Genomic DNA, 18,763 nt, shown 5'->3' with positions numbered 1-18,763 from the left:
TGCTGGAGCAAACGGCGGCGACCATTCTTGCGGCGGCCCCGGGCGGCGCAAGTGCGGCAGCTACCATGCGAGGGGGAGGGAGAGGAAACCGTCCGTGTGCCATTAAGGAGCTCACTAGGAGCATGATGGCGACGCCGCTGGGGCTCGGGGAAGACTGGAGCGACGACTTCGACGATGGCGGCCATGACCGAGCTCAGAGCTCATGGGGAAGACGGCCCGAGGCCATGGAGCTTGCTATGGAGGACTCCCAGGTCTTCTTTGGTACATCAGGATGCCATAGGAGCCGCTCAGAGCGGCTCACGTGCTTGAACGGCATCAAATCGAAGGCGGCGGTCCGAGCTCGGCGGTGGGGTAGATGTGTTGTGGTGCTCTGTCCTAGACGTCTCTGGTCAAAATCATAGGCTGTTAGGATGAGGTCATGGCGTATGAGATTCCTGGCGAGGTGGCGGCGCTTCGGGTTGCCGTTGGCCATGTACTTGATAGACGCCCGGCGACGGGGCGCTCTCTGGAGTGCTTGCGTGACAGGGCTAGAGGGCGGGACAGGAACGAAGGCAAGCAGCAGAGGGAGACAAGGGAGAGAGGGTTGCAGCGTCAGGGGAGGCCAGCGGCCAAGGCGGCGCCCGTTCGGCACTCTCGCTGGAGTTGAGAGGCAGCGGCCATCGGGTCGTTGTTCGACAGGGAGAGAGACAGAGAGAGGGGGAGGTGAGAGAGAGTTTTGTTTTTTCTATGGATGAGGGGCCCCACATGTAAGTGTGTGAGAGAGAGGGGGTGAGAGAAAGTGTTTTTCCATTTTATTTTTTGAGAGTGGGTCCCACAGTAAGTGACACATGGAGGGAGGGGTAGAAATGTCCAGTAAACGCCCCGTAAACGGTCAAACCCCTTTGACCGGACAGAAACGAAGCGGAAGGGTATTTCTGTAAGGGCACCTAACGGCGGAGGGGCATTTTTGAGCAGGCTTTCGAATTAGGGGCAAATGTGAGTAGTGGGTTCGAGTTAGGGACACAGATGTAAAAGACCCTTTTTAAAATTTAGGGAAACCGTGATATAAGAGGAATTAAGGAGACACAAAAGTTCAAGCTTGGGGATGCCCCAGGCATCCCAAGCTAATATTCCAATAAGTCTCAAGCATCTAAGCTTGGGGATTCCCCGGTAGGCATCCCACCTTTCTTCTTCAACAATTATCGGTTAGTATCGGTTGAGCCTAAGTTTTTGCTTCTTCACATGAGTTGTGATATGCTTGGAATGTCATTTTATTTTGTTTTTCTTGATGTTTTAATAAAATACTTAAATCTGAAAGTTTTTAAATAAGAGAGAGAGTCCACAATCAGCTACCTATTTACTTAACTACTCGCTTGATCTTAACTTATATCTTTTTTGGAGTAGCTTGTCATTTACTCTTGTTATTCAGTTATATCCTATGAGTAAATTTTTGAATGAATTGAATATTATGAAGTTGAAATTATATCATGCCTAGTGGTAGCTTCACATTGGGTTTAGAAAATGAAATCTTTTGAAGCTTGACAATCACAATATTGGTCATACAAGCAATTCCAGAATGATTAATATAAGGAACATAACTTTCACATGCAAAAACACTATCTTGGAATTTTTTGTGATTGTGAGCCCCCATCAAAATAGTATATGCCAAAATTGTTGACGTTGGACAAGGAAGACAACGTAATGATTTATGTTTGTTCATATTCACATAGAAGTTATATTGTCATAGATCCTTCAACATGTGGTGCTTGCCCCCCATCTTTGCTAGCCAAAAATTCCACACCAAGTAGAGATACTACTTGTGCATCCAAAAACCATTTAACCCAAATCTTATTTTCAAGAGTCCACCATACCTACCTAAGGATTGAGAAAGATCCTTCAAGTAAGTTGTCATAGGTGCAATAAGGCAATAAAAATTTCTTCTAAAAGTGTTAGATCATTTAGTGTAAGAGAAAATTGAGCGTTGTACGAACTTGTGATGACAAAGCATAAAAGCGACAGACTGCATAATAAAGGTTGCTATCATAAGGGGCAATATAACATGATGTTCTTTTGCACTAAGGGATTGAGCATACAAACAAAAAGCGCATGGCAACCTCTGCTTCCCTCTGCGAAGGGTCTACCTTTTACTTTTATGTATTTACTTTCATGCAAGAGTCAAAGTTTTTCTCTCTATTGCTTTTTATTTATCTCTTTTGGCAAGCATCATGTGGTGAGGAAAGATCTAGGCACATATATCCAATTGGATATGAGTAGCATGAGTTATTATTGTTGACATCACCCTTGAGGTGAATATGTTGGGAGGCGAAATTATAAGTCCCTATATTTCTATGTGTCCGGTTGAGACATTTTGCTCATGTGTATGCGGTGAGTGTTAGCAATCATAGAAGACTATATGATGGTTGAGTATGTGGAGCTCTTACTTAGACTATGTTGAATAAGTTGAATTGCAATTGTTTGGTGACTAAGAATATAGGTTGTTGAGTTTCAAGAGAATTCATTGTATGAACCTTAGCATGTGAATTGGTTGCTACTTTAACATGAGAAATTTATGAGAAAGAATTGTTGTTATGATGCTAGGAAAAGTGATTGAAATTATCATTGATCAAAATTGCGCACTTTGCTAGCACTCACACTTCATAAATTATTTCTTTTATCATTTACCTACTCAAGGACGAGTAGGAATTAAGCGTGGGGATGCTGATACGTCTGCAACATATCTATAATTTATGAAGTATTCATACTGTTATATTATCATTCTTGGATGTTTTACAATCATTTTATAGCAACTTTATATCATTTTTTGGACTAACCTATTGACCCAGTGCCCAGTGCCAGTTGCTGTGTTTTTGCTTGTTTTTTACATCGCAGGAAATCAATATCAAACGGAGTCCAAACACTTCAAAACTTTTTGTGGATTTTGTTATGGACCAGAAGACATCCAAAGGGCCAGAGCAGCACCTGGGGGGTGCTCCGAGGGGGGCACTACCCACCAGGGCGCACATGGGCCCAAATATTCCAAAAACCCTCGGGGCTACCCTAGATCAGAAGTTCCACCGCCGCAAGCCTCTATATCCACGAAAACCAATCTAGACCCCGTTCCGACACCCTGCCGAAGGGGGAGATCATCTCCGATGGCCACCTTCATCATCCCGGCGGCCACCATGATGAGGAGGGAGTAGTCCACCCTCGGGGTTGAGGGTTTGTACCAGTAGCTATGTGTTTAATCTCTCTCTCTCTCTCATGTTCTTGATGGCACGATCTTGATGTATCGGGGGCTTTGTTAATATAGTTGGATCATATGGTGTTTTCCCCTCTCTATCTTGTTGTGATGAATTGAGTTTTCCCTTTGAGATTTTGTTTTATCAGATTGAATACTTTTATGGATTTGAGAGCACTTGATATATGTCTTGCATATGAATACTCGTGGTGACAATGGGGTATTATTTTGATTCACTTGATATATATTTTGGCACTCAACTCGTGGATTCCCGAGGTGACATTGGGGTAATCTACGCATAGGGGTTGATGCACATTCTTGTCTTTGTTTCTCCGGTAGAAATCTTGGGGCACTACTCTTTGAGGTTCTTTGTGTTGGATTGAGTATTATGAATCTGAAATTATTTGGTGTTATTTTAGTCAAAACTCTTGGATAGATCGATCGGAAAGAATAGCTTCGAGGTGGTCTCGTACTCTACCAACGATTTCTTCTTATGTTCTCTGCTAGATAGGAACTTTGGAGTGATTCTTTGTTGCACGTGGAGGGATGGTTATATGATTCAATTATATTAGCATTGTTGAGAGATTGCACTAGCCAAGTACGGACCCTACGCCTCATTTTCAAGCATTGCAATACCGTTTGTGTTCCGTTTTATCAATTGCTACCTTGTTGTTTTTTATTGTTACTATTACAAAAATCAATATCTACTATCATTACTATGCTTGTATCATCATCTCTTCGCCGAACTAGTGCACATATACAAATTACCATTGTATTTGGTGTGCTGGGGACACAAGTGACTTTTTATTATTTGGTTGCAGGGCTGCTTGAGAGAGGCCATCTTCATCCTACACCTCCCACGGATTGATAAACCTTAGGTCATCCACTTGAGGGAAAATTGCTACTGTCCTACAAAACTCTGCGCTTGGAGGCCTAACACGATTCTACAAGAATAAAGTTGTGTAGTAGACATCACCACCTGGCATAGACGCTGTGCAAGGCGGATCGAGGCTGGCTTGCTAGCCAGCTCGCCTGAGGTCTCCGACTGGACGACGCCACGATGGAGACGGGCTCCGACGACTCCGCCCCGGCTCCCGCGCCTCCTGTGCACGCCGACTTCACCATGGAGCAGGCACATGCGTAGTTCAATGCCGCCATGGTGGAGGTGCAGCCTGCGTCAGCGCCTTTGTCGGCGTTCCAGCAGGCGCAGGAGGAACAGTGTTACAACTTGTTCCTCCTGGAGCAGCACCGACTGGCGGAGGGCCAATCTACTGCGAGCGCGCGAGCGAGGGGGTCTTGGCGGCCACAGCCGCGGCGAACCCGAATTCCGTCATGGAGCAGCGTGCCATCTACGATGCCGTCCGTGCTCAAGCCGACGCTCTGTAGGAAGCGGCAACGCGGAGGCGCGGTTGTAGGCAACCACGAAGGAGAACATAGTTAGCTGCGCCTCCTACGCACCGCCGATGAACCATCAGCCGGCCTGGTTGAACGACGACAACCAAGGCGCCACTATTTCCCTTGTGGACCTCACATCCTTCAGCGATGGACAAGGCGCTAACTCCTCCGAGGATAAATAGGCCACAGAAGGCGGCAGGGCCTGGTATCCCATGTGGGTCAATTCGTCTTCCGTGTTCTACTCTTTCTCATCAAAGACCGCACCTTCACTTCATCAGTCTTATCGTCGGTGCTCATGAAGACGACGGAAGGGAGACAAGAGGGGCTTGGACATCGGGCGTCGCCGCCGTAGGATAGTTTTAGGGGCGGGTCTTTATTTTTTTTTGTCCAAAATGTAGTTGAATTCGCCGTGTTTGTATGAAACTCGTCGTGTTTGTATGAATCCGTCCGTTTCTTTTTATGAATTTCATTCGGTTTATTGAAAAATAGCTTGAAATGTATGCGGCTAGCATTGGATAGCCGCCTCCCGCATTAATGTCCACGGACTGGTCCCCTGTCCGCGGACGGATGCGGGTTTTGCGGGTTGCTGGAGATGTCCTAAGATCTTTGTGAATAATTAACAAAATGGTTGCATGCATCGCCTAGATGCAGAGGCCAGGATCATCCTCCTTTAAAAAAAGAAAGTTATTTTGCTCATGTCGTTAACAGGGTGATGTAGTGGCTGTTTGGTTTTTGCCGAGACAAGCCCTGCCAATGCACGGGCAAGCCAAAAATTTGGCGCAGCTTTTCGCCGCCCACGTCTCGCCCGCTGTTGGCGCAAAAAATGAACTGCAGAGGCGACGGGAGCGTTGGCGTGCCAAAACATGGGCTGCAATCCAAGCAATGCCTGAGCACTTGGTCAACGCCAATTATTTGGCTCGGCGGGTTGGGGCTCCCAACCAAACAGCCCCTTATAACTAGAGATTCGGGGTGTGGTGTGGGTTGGTGGCTGAAAACTTGGGCCCACTAAGTGGGTTCACCTATCGAGATAGCAACAGTACACATACTCCTACGTTGTCAATAAAGTGTAGCATTATCGGAGACAGCAAAAAAGAACATCATATAGTAGTACAAGCCACTGTCACCAATTATGTTCCGTTAACAAAGCTTGTAAATAATTTGTATATCAATTCATTTTAGATTCACGATGATATGCCGGCTCAGTCTCTCGGAGGTGCTCATAGGGGTAGGGTGTGCGTGTGTGCGTTCATAGGGATGAGTGTATGCGCGTGTATATGAGCGCTTGTGTTTGTACTGATGCTCAAAAAAAATTCATTTTAGATTCGTAAAAGAACAAAATTTTGCAAATAAACAATCCATGAATGATTAATCTTTATCTAAGTCTACACTAACTAATTAACACAAGATTTTCTTCATCTTTCTCATATGGTGAACAATGTCTTGGCCTCCTTGTGCATGGACCTGACGATGGCGGTGACCTGCTCCACCTGCCGCTCGTCGGAGCACGCCGCGACGAGCACCTTGGCCGTCCCGGCGTCCGGGTAGCACCCGGCGTCCACCATCTCCTCGAAGATCTCCAGGCACCGCCGGTACTCCTTCTTCCTGGCGTAGGCGCCCATGCGGGACGTCCACGTGACCACGTCGGCGGCGAGGCCCCTCCGCCCCAGCGACGCGAACGCCGCCTCCATCCTCTCCAGGTACCCGGCGCGGCCGTAGGCGTTGACGGCCACGTTGTACGTGCCCACGTCGCGCGTCCCCCGGCGCTCCATGGCGGCGAGCAGCCGCTCCATGTCGTCGAGCCGGCCGGCGCGGCCGTAGGCGTTGAGCATGGCGTTGAGCGCGAAGGTGTCCGGCGCGAGGCCCGACTTGTGCAGCTGCGCCATCACCTCCTCGCAGCGCGCCACGTTGCCGGACCTGGCGTGCGCCGCCAGCAGCAGCATGTGCGACTTCATCGTCGGCGCCATCCCCTGCCGCTTCAGCGACTCGAACACGGCCTCCGCCTCTGCGTCCATCAACAGAAACTCCATGGCTGTCAGACTCGGCACCTCGCCGGAGCAGCCGGCGTTCGAGGAGTCCATGATTGACGTACGCACCTCGGTGGAGGCCGGCTCTCCCGTAGGCGTCCACGAGGATGTTGTAGGAAGCTCTGTCGGGGTCGCACCCCATGTGCTGCATCAGGGAGAAGATCTCCGAGGCGGCCTGCGGGAACCCTGCGCGGCTGTAGGCCTCCATGAGGGCGTTGTAGGCGTAGACGTCGGGCTCGTGCCCGGCCTGCTGCATCTCCTCGAACGCCTCCTCGGCCTTCTCGCACAGCCCTTCCCGGGCGAACGCGTTCACCAGCGCCGTGTAGGTGCAGATGTTGGCCTTGCACCCCAGCGACTGCATCTCCTTGAACACCTTCATCGCCGACATCGGCTGCTTCGACTGCAATTGACACAAGAACACTTCTCATTCAGGTGATGAAAATTTCTCTATAGGGAAAGTTGGCGCCGGACGTACCTTGCCGTAGACGTTGATCATGAGGGTGTACGTCTCCGTGTTGGTCCGGCACCGCTCCCGCTTCATCCTCTGGTACACCTCCACCGCCTTCTCGGCGCACCTCGCCTTGAGCAGCCCGTCGAGGTACGCGTTGTACACGGTCGCACCTGGAGAGAACACCACCATTGATCTCTCTGTCGGTGTGAGTGACTGCATTGTCCTAACCTGAATGAAACTTTCTTACTCGGAGGGATCCCGTGCTCCCGCATCTCGGAGATGACGCCCTCGGCCCGGTGCAGCGACCCGGCGGTGCAGTAGGCGCGCAGGAGGAGCGCGTAGGTGTCCTCCGTCGGCACGCACCGGGCCTCCAGCAGCGCCGCGTACATGGCCTCCGCCTTGCCCAGCCGCCGCCGCCGGCCGTACGCGTCGATGAGCAGGTTGTAGCAGACGACGTCCGGGCGGAAGGAGCTCCGGTGCACGATCCACTCGCAGACCTAACGAGACACCCTCTGAGGAATCACACGTCGTCCATCAGAGCTTAAATGCGATGACCGACGGCGGCGTGCTGGGGGTTTTGGGGGGACGTACTGAGATGATGGGATCCCACTGCCGGTTCAGGCGGAGCTGGACGGCGACGTTGAGGACGTCGTCCCACAGGGCGTGCGTGGGAGGGACGTCGTCCAGCGCCTCCCAGACCTTGGCGTCGTCCGTCCCCTTCTGAACGAGCTCCAGGATGTCCTGCGCCATGGGGCTGAGCACCGGGAACACGCCGTCCACGAACCCGGAGCCGTACTTCCAGCCGCGGCCTCTCATTGCACCCCCTGCATGCATGAGACTTGAAGCTGTAAAACCATTTCAACGACAGGAAATGGTGACGTGACACTCGCGAAGCAGACGTCCCTCCCTTGCTGAGCTTCAGTGCGGGTGTAAACCAAGCAAAACGAGGGGGGCCGGTGAAGGTAGGATTTTTTACCTCTTTTCCGCGATATTTTCTTCCGGTCGAAGGTCCGCGCTTCACCATCTTTGTCAATGTAGGCGCCCGGGTGTTTCCGGTTCTTTCTTTCGCCGTATCCAGAGGGATTCACCTCGGCGTCGTGCAGGGAAGAAGTTCCTTGCTGAATGCTCCCGCAGGCGCAAATGCGCCATCTTGGTCCTGCGTTCGTCGGATGATAATGCAACGGAGCCTGTATCCTCAACCTGAAATTCATACGGTGGAGGAGGAGATGTCAGTGCAACTGCAAACCAAGTTCACTGGGAGAAGTAGAGCGAGCTAGTAGTGTGTTGTTTGAGAAGTTTTGCAGTCAAAACATTCAGAGAAGAAACAGTTAAAGAATTGCCACTGAATTGGCATGCAGAACACAGACCAAATGCAACTGCAATTGCCTGAATCGGGTAAAACTGCATGAACATGGGCATAAAAGTTCAGGAAAAATTCATGAAGGTAGAAAGTGTTACTTACATGGTGAGCGCAGGGTGAAGGTCTTCAGAGGCAAACCTGCACTTCTCCCAAGGGACAGATATCGTCGAGCTTGCGGTCGCTTCTGCTCCTGATAGTTGTGGAAGAACGAGGGGCAGGGGCTGCACTGGCAAGAGGGAAAAAACTGGAATATTTGCAAAGATATTTCCCTTGGAGCCTCATGGTTCTATCTAGTTCTAGTGTGCCGTTTGAGCCTCACATGATTTATCGTCCATCCATCGTTGCCTTATCCAGAAGGCAAATAAAACCCGGCTGTTGCGCTGGGCTGCACCGGGCAGTGGCACTGCTCCGTTACTGGACTAACCAAACATCTGCACAAGCTTTTCTGTTGCGTTTCTGAATATATGCCGAATGCAAAACTAAGAGGTTTATTGGAGGTAGGGATGCAGAGCGGCGCCCGATCCGCGCCGCTTTCAAGTAAAAACATGTGAGCTTAGTTGTAATTCCTCCGGCCTTACCCACCAGCTTAGTTTCATACAACTATACGAGGAAGAAACCAGTCGTGCTGAAATAAAAAAGGAAGGACGATGACATCACATTTCTCCCCCAGAATTGCGTTTACATGGAGAGACGGCAAAAGCACCAAGTTCCACGGCACATCATTGTATGTGTTCTTGGAAGTCTTGCTATTATCCATGATTAACAAAATTGGCAGTTATATTTTCCCAGGTACAACTGGCAGAAACCATGCATACGATACAACACCCTTTGCAAGCATTTCTTTCTGATACATTCTATCAAAAGCAAAAGGAATCCGGTGAGAATCTCATTCGAGCTCTACTCCTTCAGTAAATTTTGGCTTTCATTTTTGATCCGTTTGGTCGGAGGACCTTGAAATGTATTGTCAGTGTAAGTACATGGTCGTTCGGCAAAAATATCCTTATTTTTGCTTGACAGAGAACCAAGTAGCTGAAGGGCTGCGTGATTCAAAAGTCAGTAGGGTAATTCTCAGGCTTAAACCACATGGAGAAATCAATTCCTTTCTTCTTAAGGTCTTCAGTAGCAGGCCGGATCCGCTCCAAAAGCTGCAATTGAGTAATGTGATTCATCAACAACCCCCCATACAATTTCTCCAAGAAACAACACAGCGGAATTATCATTGCTCTAGGTAATCCATACAGCATACGCCAACAACACAAACACCCTAAGCTTGGAGATCCCTAGTATGATGAATCGTCTAATGTGGACTCTTTAAGTTTGTCAGATTGACCATTTACCTTTGGGGATATAACCATCCATGCTTGAAATATCATTAGTATGGTATATTGGTATTGTATAATACCATTAGAGGTGATTTTCAGCAAATAAGAGAAGCTACTTTTTAAAAACTGACCTGATCGTGAACAGTGCCATTGGAAACAAGAACAGAACGATCAAAGACTGTAAACTCTCCACCATCCATGCGTGTCACTACCCCACCAGCTTCTTCAACTATCTGTTGAAAAATGACTAAATTCATCAAATAATTATACTGGCAAACTCCACAGAATAAAGAGTTGCATAGAGAAGGAAAAAAAATCCATCCTGCTCAGGATCAATGAGTAGAAATTTATCTAACTAAAATTAAGACTGCTAGATAAATACATTTCAGAATATACACATCACTCTGATACCTTTTACTATGAGAATTCAAGATTTGATTACATAAAATAACATCAGTTGCTTTCAAAGATTAGTTCAGAACTGCTCAATGATACCCTTAAGATAAGATTAACTCTTATTAAATTTTCAACCCAAATTATGAGAATACGGACGTAAACATGAGAAAAGATTATCTGAATGGAAAGATGGTAAGGTTTGAAAATAAGCAAATAAGCCAGTCCCACTTTCTACCAAACTGATGATAATTTAGCTGAAAATCCTACATCCACGTAATCCTACGAAGCTTTTTACGTAAAATTCCAAACAAACTCTCTCTCCCCCCCTGAATTTCAGGGGGGTGGGCCCCTTCCTCCCTCTTTCTCCAATCACAAATCCCCATGTTGCACATTACGTTAATCACGTAATACTAATTATGCAGGTGTAGCATTACTCTTATTTAGAAACTCTGATTCCATCGGGTAAAAAGGATTACCAGAACACCAGCAGCCATGTCCCATGGCTTAAGCCGATATTCCCAGTAGGCTTCGGTAATGCCTAGACCAACATGGGACATATCAGCAGCAGCAGAGCCTAGCCTTCGTACTCCCTGAAAGCAAGTACGTTTTTAAAAAGAAGGATTAAAGAAACGACATAAAGAAGAAAAGTGGGCGGTGTTTGGTTTCCTTGTTTCTGAACCCATGGTAATACCATTTTAATCAGGGGAGGATTCACTTACCCTGCTAACATCAGTAAATTCCTTGAACAAATTTATATTGGTCAGCCATGCATCATCATGTTCATATCCAAACCCAGTAACCAGAAGAGATTGTTCCACCTAGAGAATCAACTCAAGATAATAGATTATAAATCCGTATCTGCTGCACGAACTATTTATATTACATGAATTATAATTGCATCCTGAAATACTTTAATGAACAGATACATTGAGTATGATCACTGGAAGGTTTTCATGGCAGGTACAAAAAGGTGTGCACGTATCCTTACTTGTACAGTTGAATAAGAGAAATAGGTTACCTTTTCTGTTGGACTGACATGAATCTTTTGCCCATTACAATAAGCACCTTTTCCTGTTCAAGAAGCAAACAGAGCCTTAAAAACTAATGTCATGGTATATTCCAGAACCAGAATAAGAAGCATGCCAATTATTGATCAAAGATCCTACCAGAAGATGCAGAAATCGTACGAGTGTTCCAGCACATAGGCCCACCACAAAATTCCACCTAAATGAGATGGCAATAATATGTGAGTACAGAGAGAAACTATTTCTAAGACCTATAATTTGTGTCTCCAATATTCCATAATTGTATGGTTCAAGAATGATATATGCATACACATACCACAGTGGCAGCAGCAGGCTTGCCTCGGAATAGAACACCAATGGATACAGAAAAGCTGGGGTAACCATGTGCAAAGTTTGTTGTTCCATCTAAACAAGAAGACCATGAAAATGAATTAAATTGAAACATAAAGATTGTATTGCATATTCTCTAGTCAAAATGGCTCAAAGAATGCCTCAGTGAAATTAGGTACCAGTCATAAATCATTCTATTGCTTAGCAATCAACATAGAATTGTCACCTTCCAAATCAGTGAAACAGACAAACCCATAGTGAGTGCACAGCTTACGTCCGAAAAATAAAGCAATCCTCAGAATCAAGGAAACACTACAGGAATTTATTCATCCAATTCTATAAATGATGGTTGTTCATGACAGAAAAATCCCAGTTAAGCCCACTACAGGAATGATTGTATGGTAAGTAGAAATAAAGGAACCAAACCTAAAGGATCAATGCACCAGAGATACTCTGACAAAGAATCTCCAATAAGGCCACCTTCCTCCCCAAGTATGAGGTGGTCTTTGAAGTTCTTGGTGACGACTTCAAGAATGACTGATTCACTCAGTTTATCTGTGCTGAACAGAAGGATGGTATAATAAATTCACCAAGTGAGAACACGTACATAAATTTAAGGCCCACGTTCATACAACAGTGAAATCAACAGCATATGCAAAAATAAGAGTATACATGAGAAGCATTCTTACTCTTTCACCAAGTCTGCAACCCCCTTGTATTGGATATTACGCGGCTTATTAACAGCTTCCATTACAACCTAAAACGGAAGCAAGAAAAGGAAAACTGGCTGAGAATTTATTCATCAAAATTAGAACGAGGAGGATGCGAGGAACTTGCACAAGCGCATGGAATGGAAGTACCACAGCCCCACTTATGAAAATCAGGAACTGGGCAATCTTAGAAGTGCCATGTAGGATAAATGATGAGGTGAAGGAGAGAGAACTCATAAGAAAAGGTTTGCCTTATCTTATTTAAGAGAAGACAAGAGATGATCTCTTAGCACAATATGTCTCACCATGTTTTTAGGAATAGCTAGTTATTGAAGATAAAGCTAAGAGATGATCCATTGTAGACATTCTTTTTTGTCATATCTAAATTACATGCAAGACTTAAGATAAGACTATCTTATCAACCATTGTACATGCCCTTAAAGGGCATGAATTATGCAACCCATAAAGCCTCGTGGTATACCCCATATGTTTATCCTCTCTTGGTTAGCAGAAGAACTATTTGTCAAATTTATCGCCGGAAACCAATTAAACCTGTAGTTGGTAACACATTAACCAGCACGGCAGCACCTGCCAATTCAACTACACGACTAGCATTTCTTTCTTTGAAACTAAGTGGCATCGGCATCGCAGTCGTCGCTATAATTCAATCTACGAATCGTACCACGGGCAGAACCTGCAATCGTCTAGCGGAGTCAACCCCAAGGGAGCGCCGACGAGAAAAAGGGAAATCGCAAACGCACCTCGGCGCCTGCCTTGGCGGCGGCCTGGATGACGCCGAGCAGCTCGTCGGCGGGAACCGGGCCGGTGGTGGGGGCGGCCATCTTCGGGTACTTGCTGGGTGCGGCGGGCTGGCTCGACGCCACCGCCATGATAGCGCGCGCGTGCTTGGACCTGGAGGCGAGCGAGCGGAGAGCGAGGATCGGCGCCGGCGAGGCCCTGGCATTCCTCGGGAGCGAGGAGGCGGCGGTGGTGGTGGAAGGGAGAAGATACCGTGCCATTGGTGCTGAGAGAAAGGGTTTGATTCCTCCCTGTTGTTTTCCTCCCGCTGCGCTTCGTCTGTGTGTGTACGCTGTACGGTATACCACCTGCTTCTTCTTTTCCTTTTCTCCAGGATATACTTGTCTTGTGTGTGTGTGTGTGTGTGTGTGTGTGGAGAATATACTTGTTCTTTTTCTTAAAAAATATATCCAGTTTTGATAGAAACTTGAACAAATATAGTACTCCTCCGTTTCTTTTTTTTGGAATACTAAGAGTGTATCTTTGCATTGATAGAGTGATAGAACATACAGTGTCACGCCACGTTCACGTACACAGAAAGGCGTGTTCGTGGCGATCAAGTGAGCAAGGAGAGAAAGAGGATGCTCAGCCTCGCATACAGTGTCAGGTTACAGGGATGAAACCATTCAGTCCTTTGGCTCCGACATTTGCCCAGGAGCGAGCCTCGTCCTTGATAGCATCAACGACAGTTGATGTGGCGGGAGTAATCTTGTCGAAGATGACTGAGTTGCGATGGCGCCACATTGTCCATGCCGTGGGACCGGCCATGTAGTGAGGCCACGGCGGTCGGCAGCCGGTATGGTGAGGAGAGCGGCGGACAGCCAGTTGAAGAAGGCGGAAGAGCCATCTGGTGGTTGTGCCATCGTTCGACACCAGGAGAGCACCTCGTGCCAGGTGACTCTCGCAAAGACACAGCCCACAATGATGTGATGAAGGGTCTCAGGCTCCTGCAGGCAGAGGACGCAGGTCGGCTCGTGTGGCAGGCCCCGTCGGGCGAGCCTGTCGGCGGACCAGCAGCGGTTTAAAGAGGCCAGACACAGGAAGAATTTCACCGACAGAATAGCACCAGACTTCCACATGAGACGCCAGTGCTCGGAGGCTATGGATCCCTCAAACAAGACAGCATAGCAGGATGAAGCCGAGTAGATGCCATTCGCAGTCCAGCCCCAATGAATAACATCTGGCTGCGAGGAGAGCACGACGTGCTGAAGCCGCCGCCAGATGTCCACATACTCGAGGACGGTGGCCGGCCCAAGCGCTCCTTGGATGTCCGCTATCCAAGTGCGGTTCAGGAGAGTCGTGGCCACCATATGGGTGCGCCGCCTCCTGGCCGGGACTAGGGCCGTCGGCGATGGGGCAAGGGATGAGATGGAGCTGCCCTCCAGCCACGGGTCAACCCAAGATCTGCATGAGGTGTCGTCGCCCACGGTCCAAGACGTCGATGCCCGGAAGAACTGCAGCACTTCAGGATCGGAAGATAGGGGAAGATGCGACCAAGGGCGCGCCCGATCACTAGCCTGCAGCCACAACCATCGGACTCGGAGGAAGATCCCAACGCGGTTCAGATCCCGGATGCCAAGGCCATCAAGCTCCAGCGGGCGGCAAACACGCGCCCAACTGTAGGACCTTGAAGTATGTCTAGAGGGGGGGGTGATTAGACTACTTGACCAATAAAAACTTAACCTTTTCCCAATTTTAGAGTTTGGCAGATTTTAGCTATTTTAGGACAAGTCAAGCAATCATCACACAATTCAAGCAAGCATGCAAAGAGTATATAGGTAGCGGAAATTAAAGCATGCAACTTGCAAGAAAGTAAGGGGAAGGGTTTGGAGGATTCAAACGCGATTGGAGACACGGATGTTTTTGGCGTGGTTCCGATAGGTGGTGCTATCGTACATCCACGTTGATGGAGACTTCAACCCACGAAGGGTAACGGCTGCACGAATCCATGGAGGGCTCCACCCACGAAGGGTCCACAAAGAAGCAACCTTGTCTATCCCACCATGGCCATCGCCCACGAAAGACTTGCCTCACTAGCGGTAGATCTTCACGAAGTAGGCGATCTCTTTGCCCTTACAAACTCCTTGGTTCAACTCCACAATCTTGTCGGAGGCTCCCAAGTGACACCTAGCCAATCTAGGAGACACCACTCTCCAAGAAGTAACAAATGGTGCGTTGATGATGAACTCCTTGCTCTTGTGCTTCAAATGATAGTCTCCCCAACACTCAACTCTCTCTCATAGGTTTTGGATCTGGTGGAAACAAGATTTGAGTGGACAGCAACTTGGGGAAGGCTAGAGATCAAGATTCATATGGTAGGAATGGAATATCTTGGCCTCAACACATGAGCAGGTGGTTCTCTCTCAGAAATGGTAAGTTGGAAGTGTAGGTTCGTTCTGATGGCTCTCTCCACGAATGAAGAGGAGGTGGAGGGGTATATATAGCCTCCACACAAAATCTAACCGTTACACACAGTTTACCAAACTCGGTGGGACCAAATCGTTAAACTCGGTCGAACCGATTTAGTAAACCTAGTGACCGTTAGTGAATTTCAGTGGGACTGACATGCATCTCGGTGAGACCGATTCGTTAGGGTTAGAGCATAACGTAATCTCGGTAAGACCGATTACACAAACTCGGTGAGACCGATTTGGTAATAAGCTTTCCAGAGAGTTGGTCAGGTAAACTCAGTGGGACCGATTTGCTCTTTTCGGTGAGACCGAAATGTTACAAAAAGGAAACAAAGAGTTTACATTGCAATCTCGGTGGGACCGATCGCTCACTTCGATTAGACCGAAACGTTACGAAGGGAAACGGAGAGATTACAACCCCATCTCGGTGAGACCGAGATCCCTATCGGTAAGACCGATTTGCTTAGGGTTTGTAGCAGTGGCTATGACTTTTGGAATCGGTGGCGCCGGATAGGAAGAATCGGTGTGACCGATTTTGGCTTTGGCTTTAGGTCATTTGTGGATGTGGGAAAGTAGTTGAGGGTTTTGGATCATATCACTAAGCACATGAAGCAAGAGGCTCATTAAGCAACACCTCATCCCTCCTTGATAGTATTGGCTTTTCCTATAGACTCAATGTGATCTTGGATCACTAAAATGTAAAATGAAGAGTCTTGAGCTTTTGAGCTTGAGTCAATCCTTTGTCCTTAGTATTTTGAGGGATCCACTTTCATCACCCATGCCATGCCATTCATTGAGCTTTCCTGAAATAATGGTCTTGGAATAGCATTAGCTCAATGAGCTACATGTTGTTATGAATTACCAAAACCACCTAGGGATAGTTGCACTTTCAATCTCCCCCTTTTTGGTAATTGATGACAACATATAGATCAAAGCTTCGACAAATGATAATAAGATTGAATAACATCGTCGCTTTGAGAAGTATGTGATAAGCAAGAGCTCCCCCTAAACTTGTGCATAGTTTAAGATTTGATTTGGACTGCAAATGCACAATGAATTAGGCTCATGGGTTACTCTTCCATGTCACATACATCTTGGTGGAGCACTCAAAATAATAAACAATGAATACATGCACTCATCACCAAGCATAGTGAGTGATCACATAAGATAGATAGGATAATATCAAGCATGCATAAGTGTAGCTTATGATCAAACACATGATCATCAATGTCTCACAAGCATAGTATCTCAACCAAAAGCAAACAAAGTTTGAAAACCCACCAAATAAAGCAAGAGAGAATAAAAGCAACGCTCTCTCTCTCTCTCGAAGGCTATGATCTATACATTTTTCTCCCCCTTTGGCAACAAGTTACCAAAAAGTTCATAGAAAATGCATAGTGCTAGATCGTCTCTCAGGCTTGATCTTCTGGTGGTGGTGTCTTGATGACTCCTTGGATGAAGGCTTCAGTTGAAGTGGATGGAGCTGGAGGAGTTGGTGCTGGAGCTGTAGGGGCAGTGGCTGGTGCTGAAGTTGTTGCTCTAGTGTCTGTCACTGGCACTACAACTGATCTCTGAGCTCTAGGCACTCTGGCAAATGCATCAGTGGTTGTCTTGCCCTTCCTCTCCTGCATGTCATCCTGTAGCTGCTCTACAACTGACTGAATCTCAGTTACTTTAACATCTAGATCATAGAATTTTTGTTCCATGATTCTTTCAAAGCTCTCCTGATTCTGAGTGAGGGTGGACAACCCCTTCTCAATCCTCAGAGTTGATGCTATCAAGTAACCAAGCTGCTCTTGTTTGGTTTTCAAGAAATATTCAGATGCCTCCTCTTGAGTTGGCATCTTGGCAGCCTTCTCCTTCTTTGCCTTCTCCTTCTTCTCCTGAGCTTGAACTGATTGTGGATCATTTTCATTCATGACAACCTCATTGTCCTCAAAGTCTGGATAAAGTGGGAAATGTTCCTTATCCAACTGATATTTCCCTGTGCCCATCTTTGAGTTGATCAATTCCTGAATCTGAGGTGCATATCCACAGCTCCTCTTCTGATCTGCTGCAGTCCTCTTGATTGTTTCAATTATGAGGCTCATGACTTTGAACTTCTATGGCACATCAAACACATGCAGCATGTTGATGGCATGCCCTCTGATCATGTTATGGTCACCAGACTTGGGCAACAAAGTGTGCCTCAGAATCCAATTGATGGTTGGCAACCCTGATAGCAGAAAATGAACTGATCCAAACTTGTGAGTCTCTACTGCCTTGTCTGGGATCTCCTTGTACATGTGAGCCATTGAATTGTGACCCAACTTCTTCTTTGCATAAATGTCCAGGTCATCCTCATTTTCCTTGGGGGCATTTATCAGACTTGCCCATTCTTTAACAGTGGACTGGTACCTTGTACCCTCAGACATCCAAACAATTCTCCCATCTGGGTAAAAATGTGCTGTGGAGTAGAATTGCATGATAAGCTCATCATTCTAGTCGGTGAACTTCTGTCCAACAAAATCAGCAACTCCACAAGCAACAAAGCTTTCTTGCACTCCATGATAGTGCTGCTCATTGTCCTTGATGTAGGTCCAGTCGACCCACCTCATGTCACAGACTATAGGCTTCTTGTCCAACAGAATTGTTTCATAGAAGTCCTGCTGTTCCTTTGTGTGGAACCTGTAGTCAACAGCAGTTCTTCTTCTTGAAGCATATGGATCTTCCATCCTCCACAGTCTCAGTCCTGAATCCTTCCTGATTCTCATGTCCTCAGCCACAGGATGGGCATCATTGTGGTCTGGTATCTTGGGCTTGAGCTTTCTTAAGACTTGACCTTCTTCATCTTCTTCTTCAGCAACATTGGGTATTGGGGCCTTGTTCTTCTCAGCAGCTGGAATACTCCTAGTATTCCTCTTTGGAACTTGCTTGGCCTTGGAGGCAGCTTTGGGTGCTTCCTTGGGCTTGGATGTTGCAGCCCCTGATCTGATTGCATCATCCATAAGCTTAGGTTCCTTAGGTGCTAGTGCAGCATCCTCTTCCTCTTCTTCAGAATCTCTTCTCATTGAGGGCTTTCCAAGGACCTTGGCAGTTGTGGTTCTTGCTCTCTTCTTTTTCTTGTCCTGATCACCATCATCCTCTGATTCATTTGTGAACTTCATAGTTGCACTAGTGGGGACTTTCTGAGGTTTGGAAGAGGTGACTTTCTTCTTAGGTGCTTCTTTGGGTTGAGCCTGAGCTGGCACTTGAGTGGACTTTCTGGCCTTTGGCATTGGTGTCCTCTTGGCAGGAACTTTCTTCTTCAGACCTGGCTTTGTGCTCTGTGCAGAGCCATATTCT

The 18,763-nt window shown here is 47.2% G+C and overlaps 2 protein-coding genes across 3 annotated transcripts; both read right to left on the bottom strand.

Moving 5' to 3' along the window:
* Nucleotides 1–5,909: 5,909 nt before the first annotated feature.
* LOC119322354 (pentatricopeptide repeat-containing protein At2g35130) lies at nucleotides 5,910–8,800 on the bottom strand. 2 transcript variants are annotated; one of them, XM_037595853.1, is made up of 7 exons: nucleotides 8,550–8,788; nucleotides 8,064–8,287; nucleotides 7,679–7,911; nucleotides 7,335–7,584; nucleotides 7,112–7,257; nucleotides 6,706–7,036; nucleotides 5,910–6,614 (listed from the first exon to the last, which is right to left on the bottom strand). In XM_037595853.1, coding segments are annotated over exons 1-7 (1,767 nt in total). In that variant the 5' UTR covers nucleotides 8,552–8,788; the 3' UTR covers nucleotides 5,910–6,033. The 2 variants fall into 2 exon arrangements, with proteins under 2 accessions (XP_037451750.1, XP_037451749.1); XM_037595852.1 differs by having other exon boundaries at nucleotides 5,910–7,036; nucleotides 8,550–8,800.
* Nucleotides 8,801–9,154: 354 nt separating this feature from the next.
* LOC119322355 (phosphatase IMPL1, chloroplastic-like) lies at nucleotides 9,155–13,329 on the bottom strand. Its single transcript, XM_037595854.1, has 10 exons — nucleotides 12,992–13,329; nucleotides 12,210–12,277; nucleotides 11,947–12,080; nucleotides 11,507–11,595; nucleotides 11,332–11,389; nucleotides 11,184–11,236; nucleotides 10,885–10,983; nucleotides 10,642–10,755; nucleotides 9,901–10,002; nucleotides 9,155–9,592 (listed from the first exon to the last, which is right to left on the bottom strand). Exons 1-10 carry the CDS (start codon nucleotides 13,247–13,249, stop codon nucleotides 9,494–9,496), a joined length of 1,074 nt encoding a protein of 357 aa, XP_037451751.1. The 5' UTR covers nucleotides 13,250–13,329; the 3' UTR covers nucleotides 9,155–9,493.
* Nucleotides 13,330–18,763: the final 5,434 nt, after the last annotated feature.

The sequence above is a fragment of the Triticum dicoccoides genome, chromosome 6B (assembly GCF_002162155.2).
Source record: "Triticum dicoccoides isolate Atlit2015 ecotype Zavitan chromosome 6B, WEW_v2.0, whole genome shotgun sequence".
NCBI lineage: Eukaryota > Viridiplantae > Streptophyta > Magnoliopsida > Poales > Poaceae > Triticum > Triticum dicoccoides.
This window is presented reverse-complemented; position numbering and strand designations above follow the sequence as displayed.

Bases quoted from the DNA above. Each gene is read 5' to 3' on its own strand.
- LOC119322354 (XM_037595852.1), bottom strand. The intron at 7,585-7,678 runs GTACGTCCCCCC...GTGTCTCGTTAG, and splicing joins AGTGGGATCCCATCATCTCA to GTCTGCGAGTGGATCGTGCA. The intron at 7,258-7,334 runs GTAAGAAAGTTT...TGTTCTCTCCAG, and splicing joins GGAGCACGGGATCCCTCCGA to GTGCGACCGTGTACAACGCG.
- LOC119322355 (XM_037595854.1), bottom strand. From the start codon at position 13,249: ATGGCACGGTATCTTCTCCCTTCCACCACCACCGCCGCCTCCTCGCTC. The intron at 11,237-11,331 runs GTAGGATCTTTG...CTTCTTGAACAG, and splicing joins TACGATTTCTGCATCTTCTG to GAAAAGGTGCTTATTGTAAT. The intron at 10,756-10,884 runs GTAAGTGAATCC...ACTTGCTTTCAG, and splicing joins AATTTACTGATGTTAGCAGG to GGAGTACGAAGGCTAGGCTC.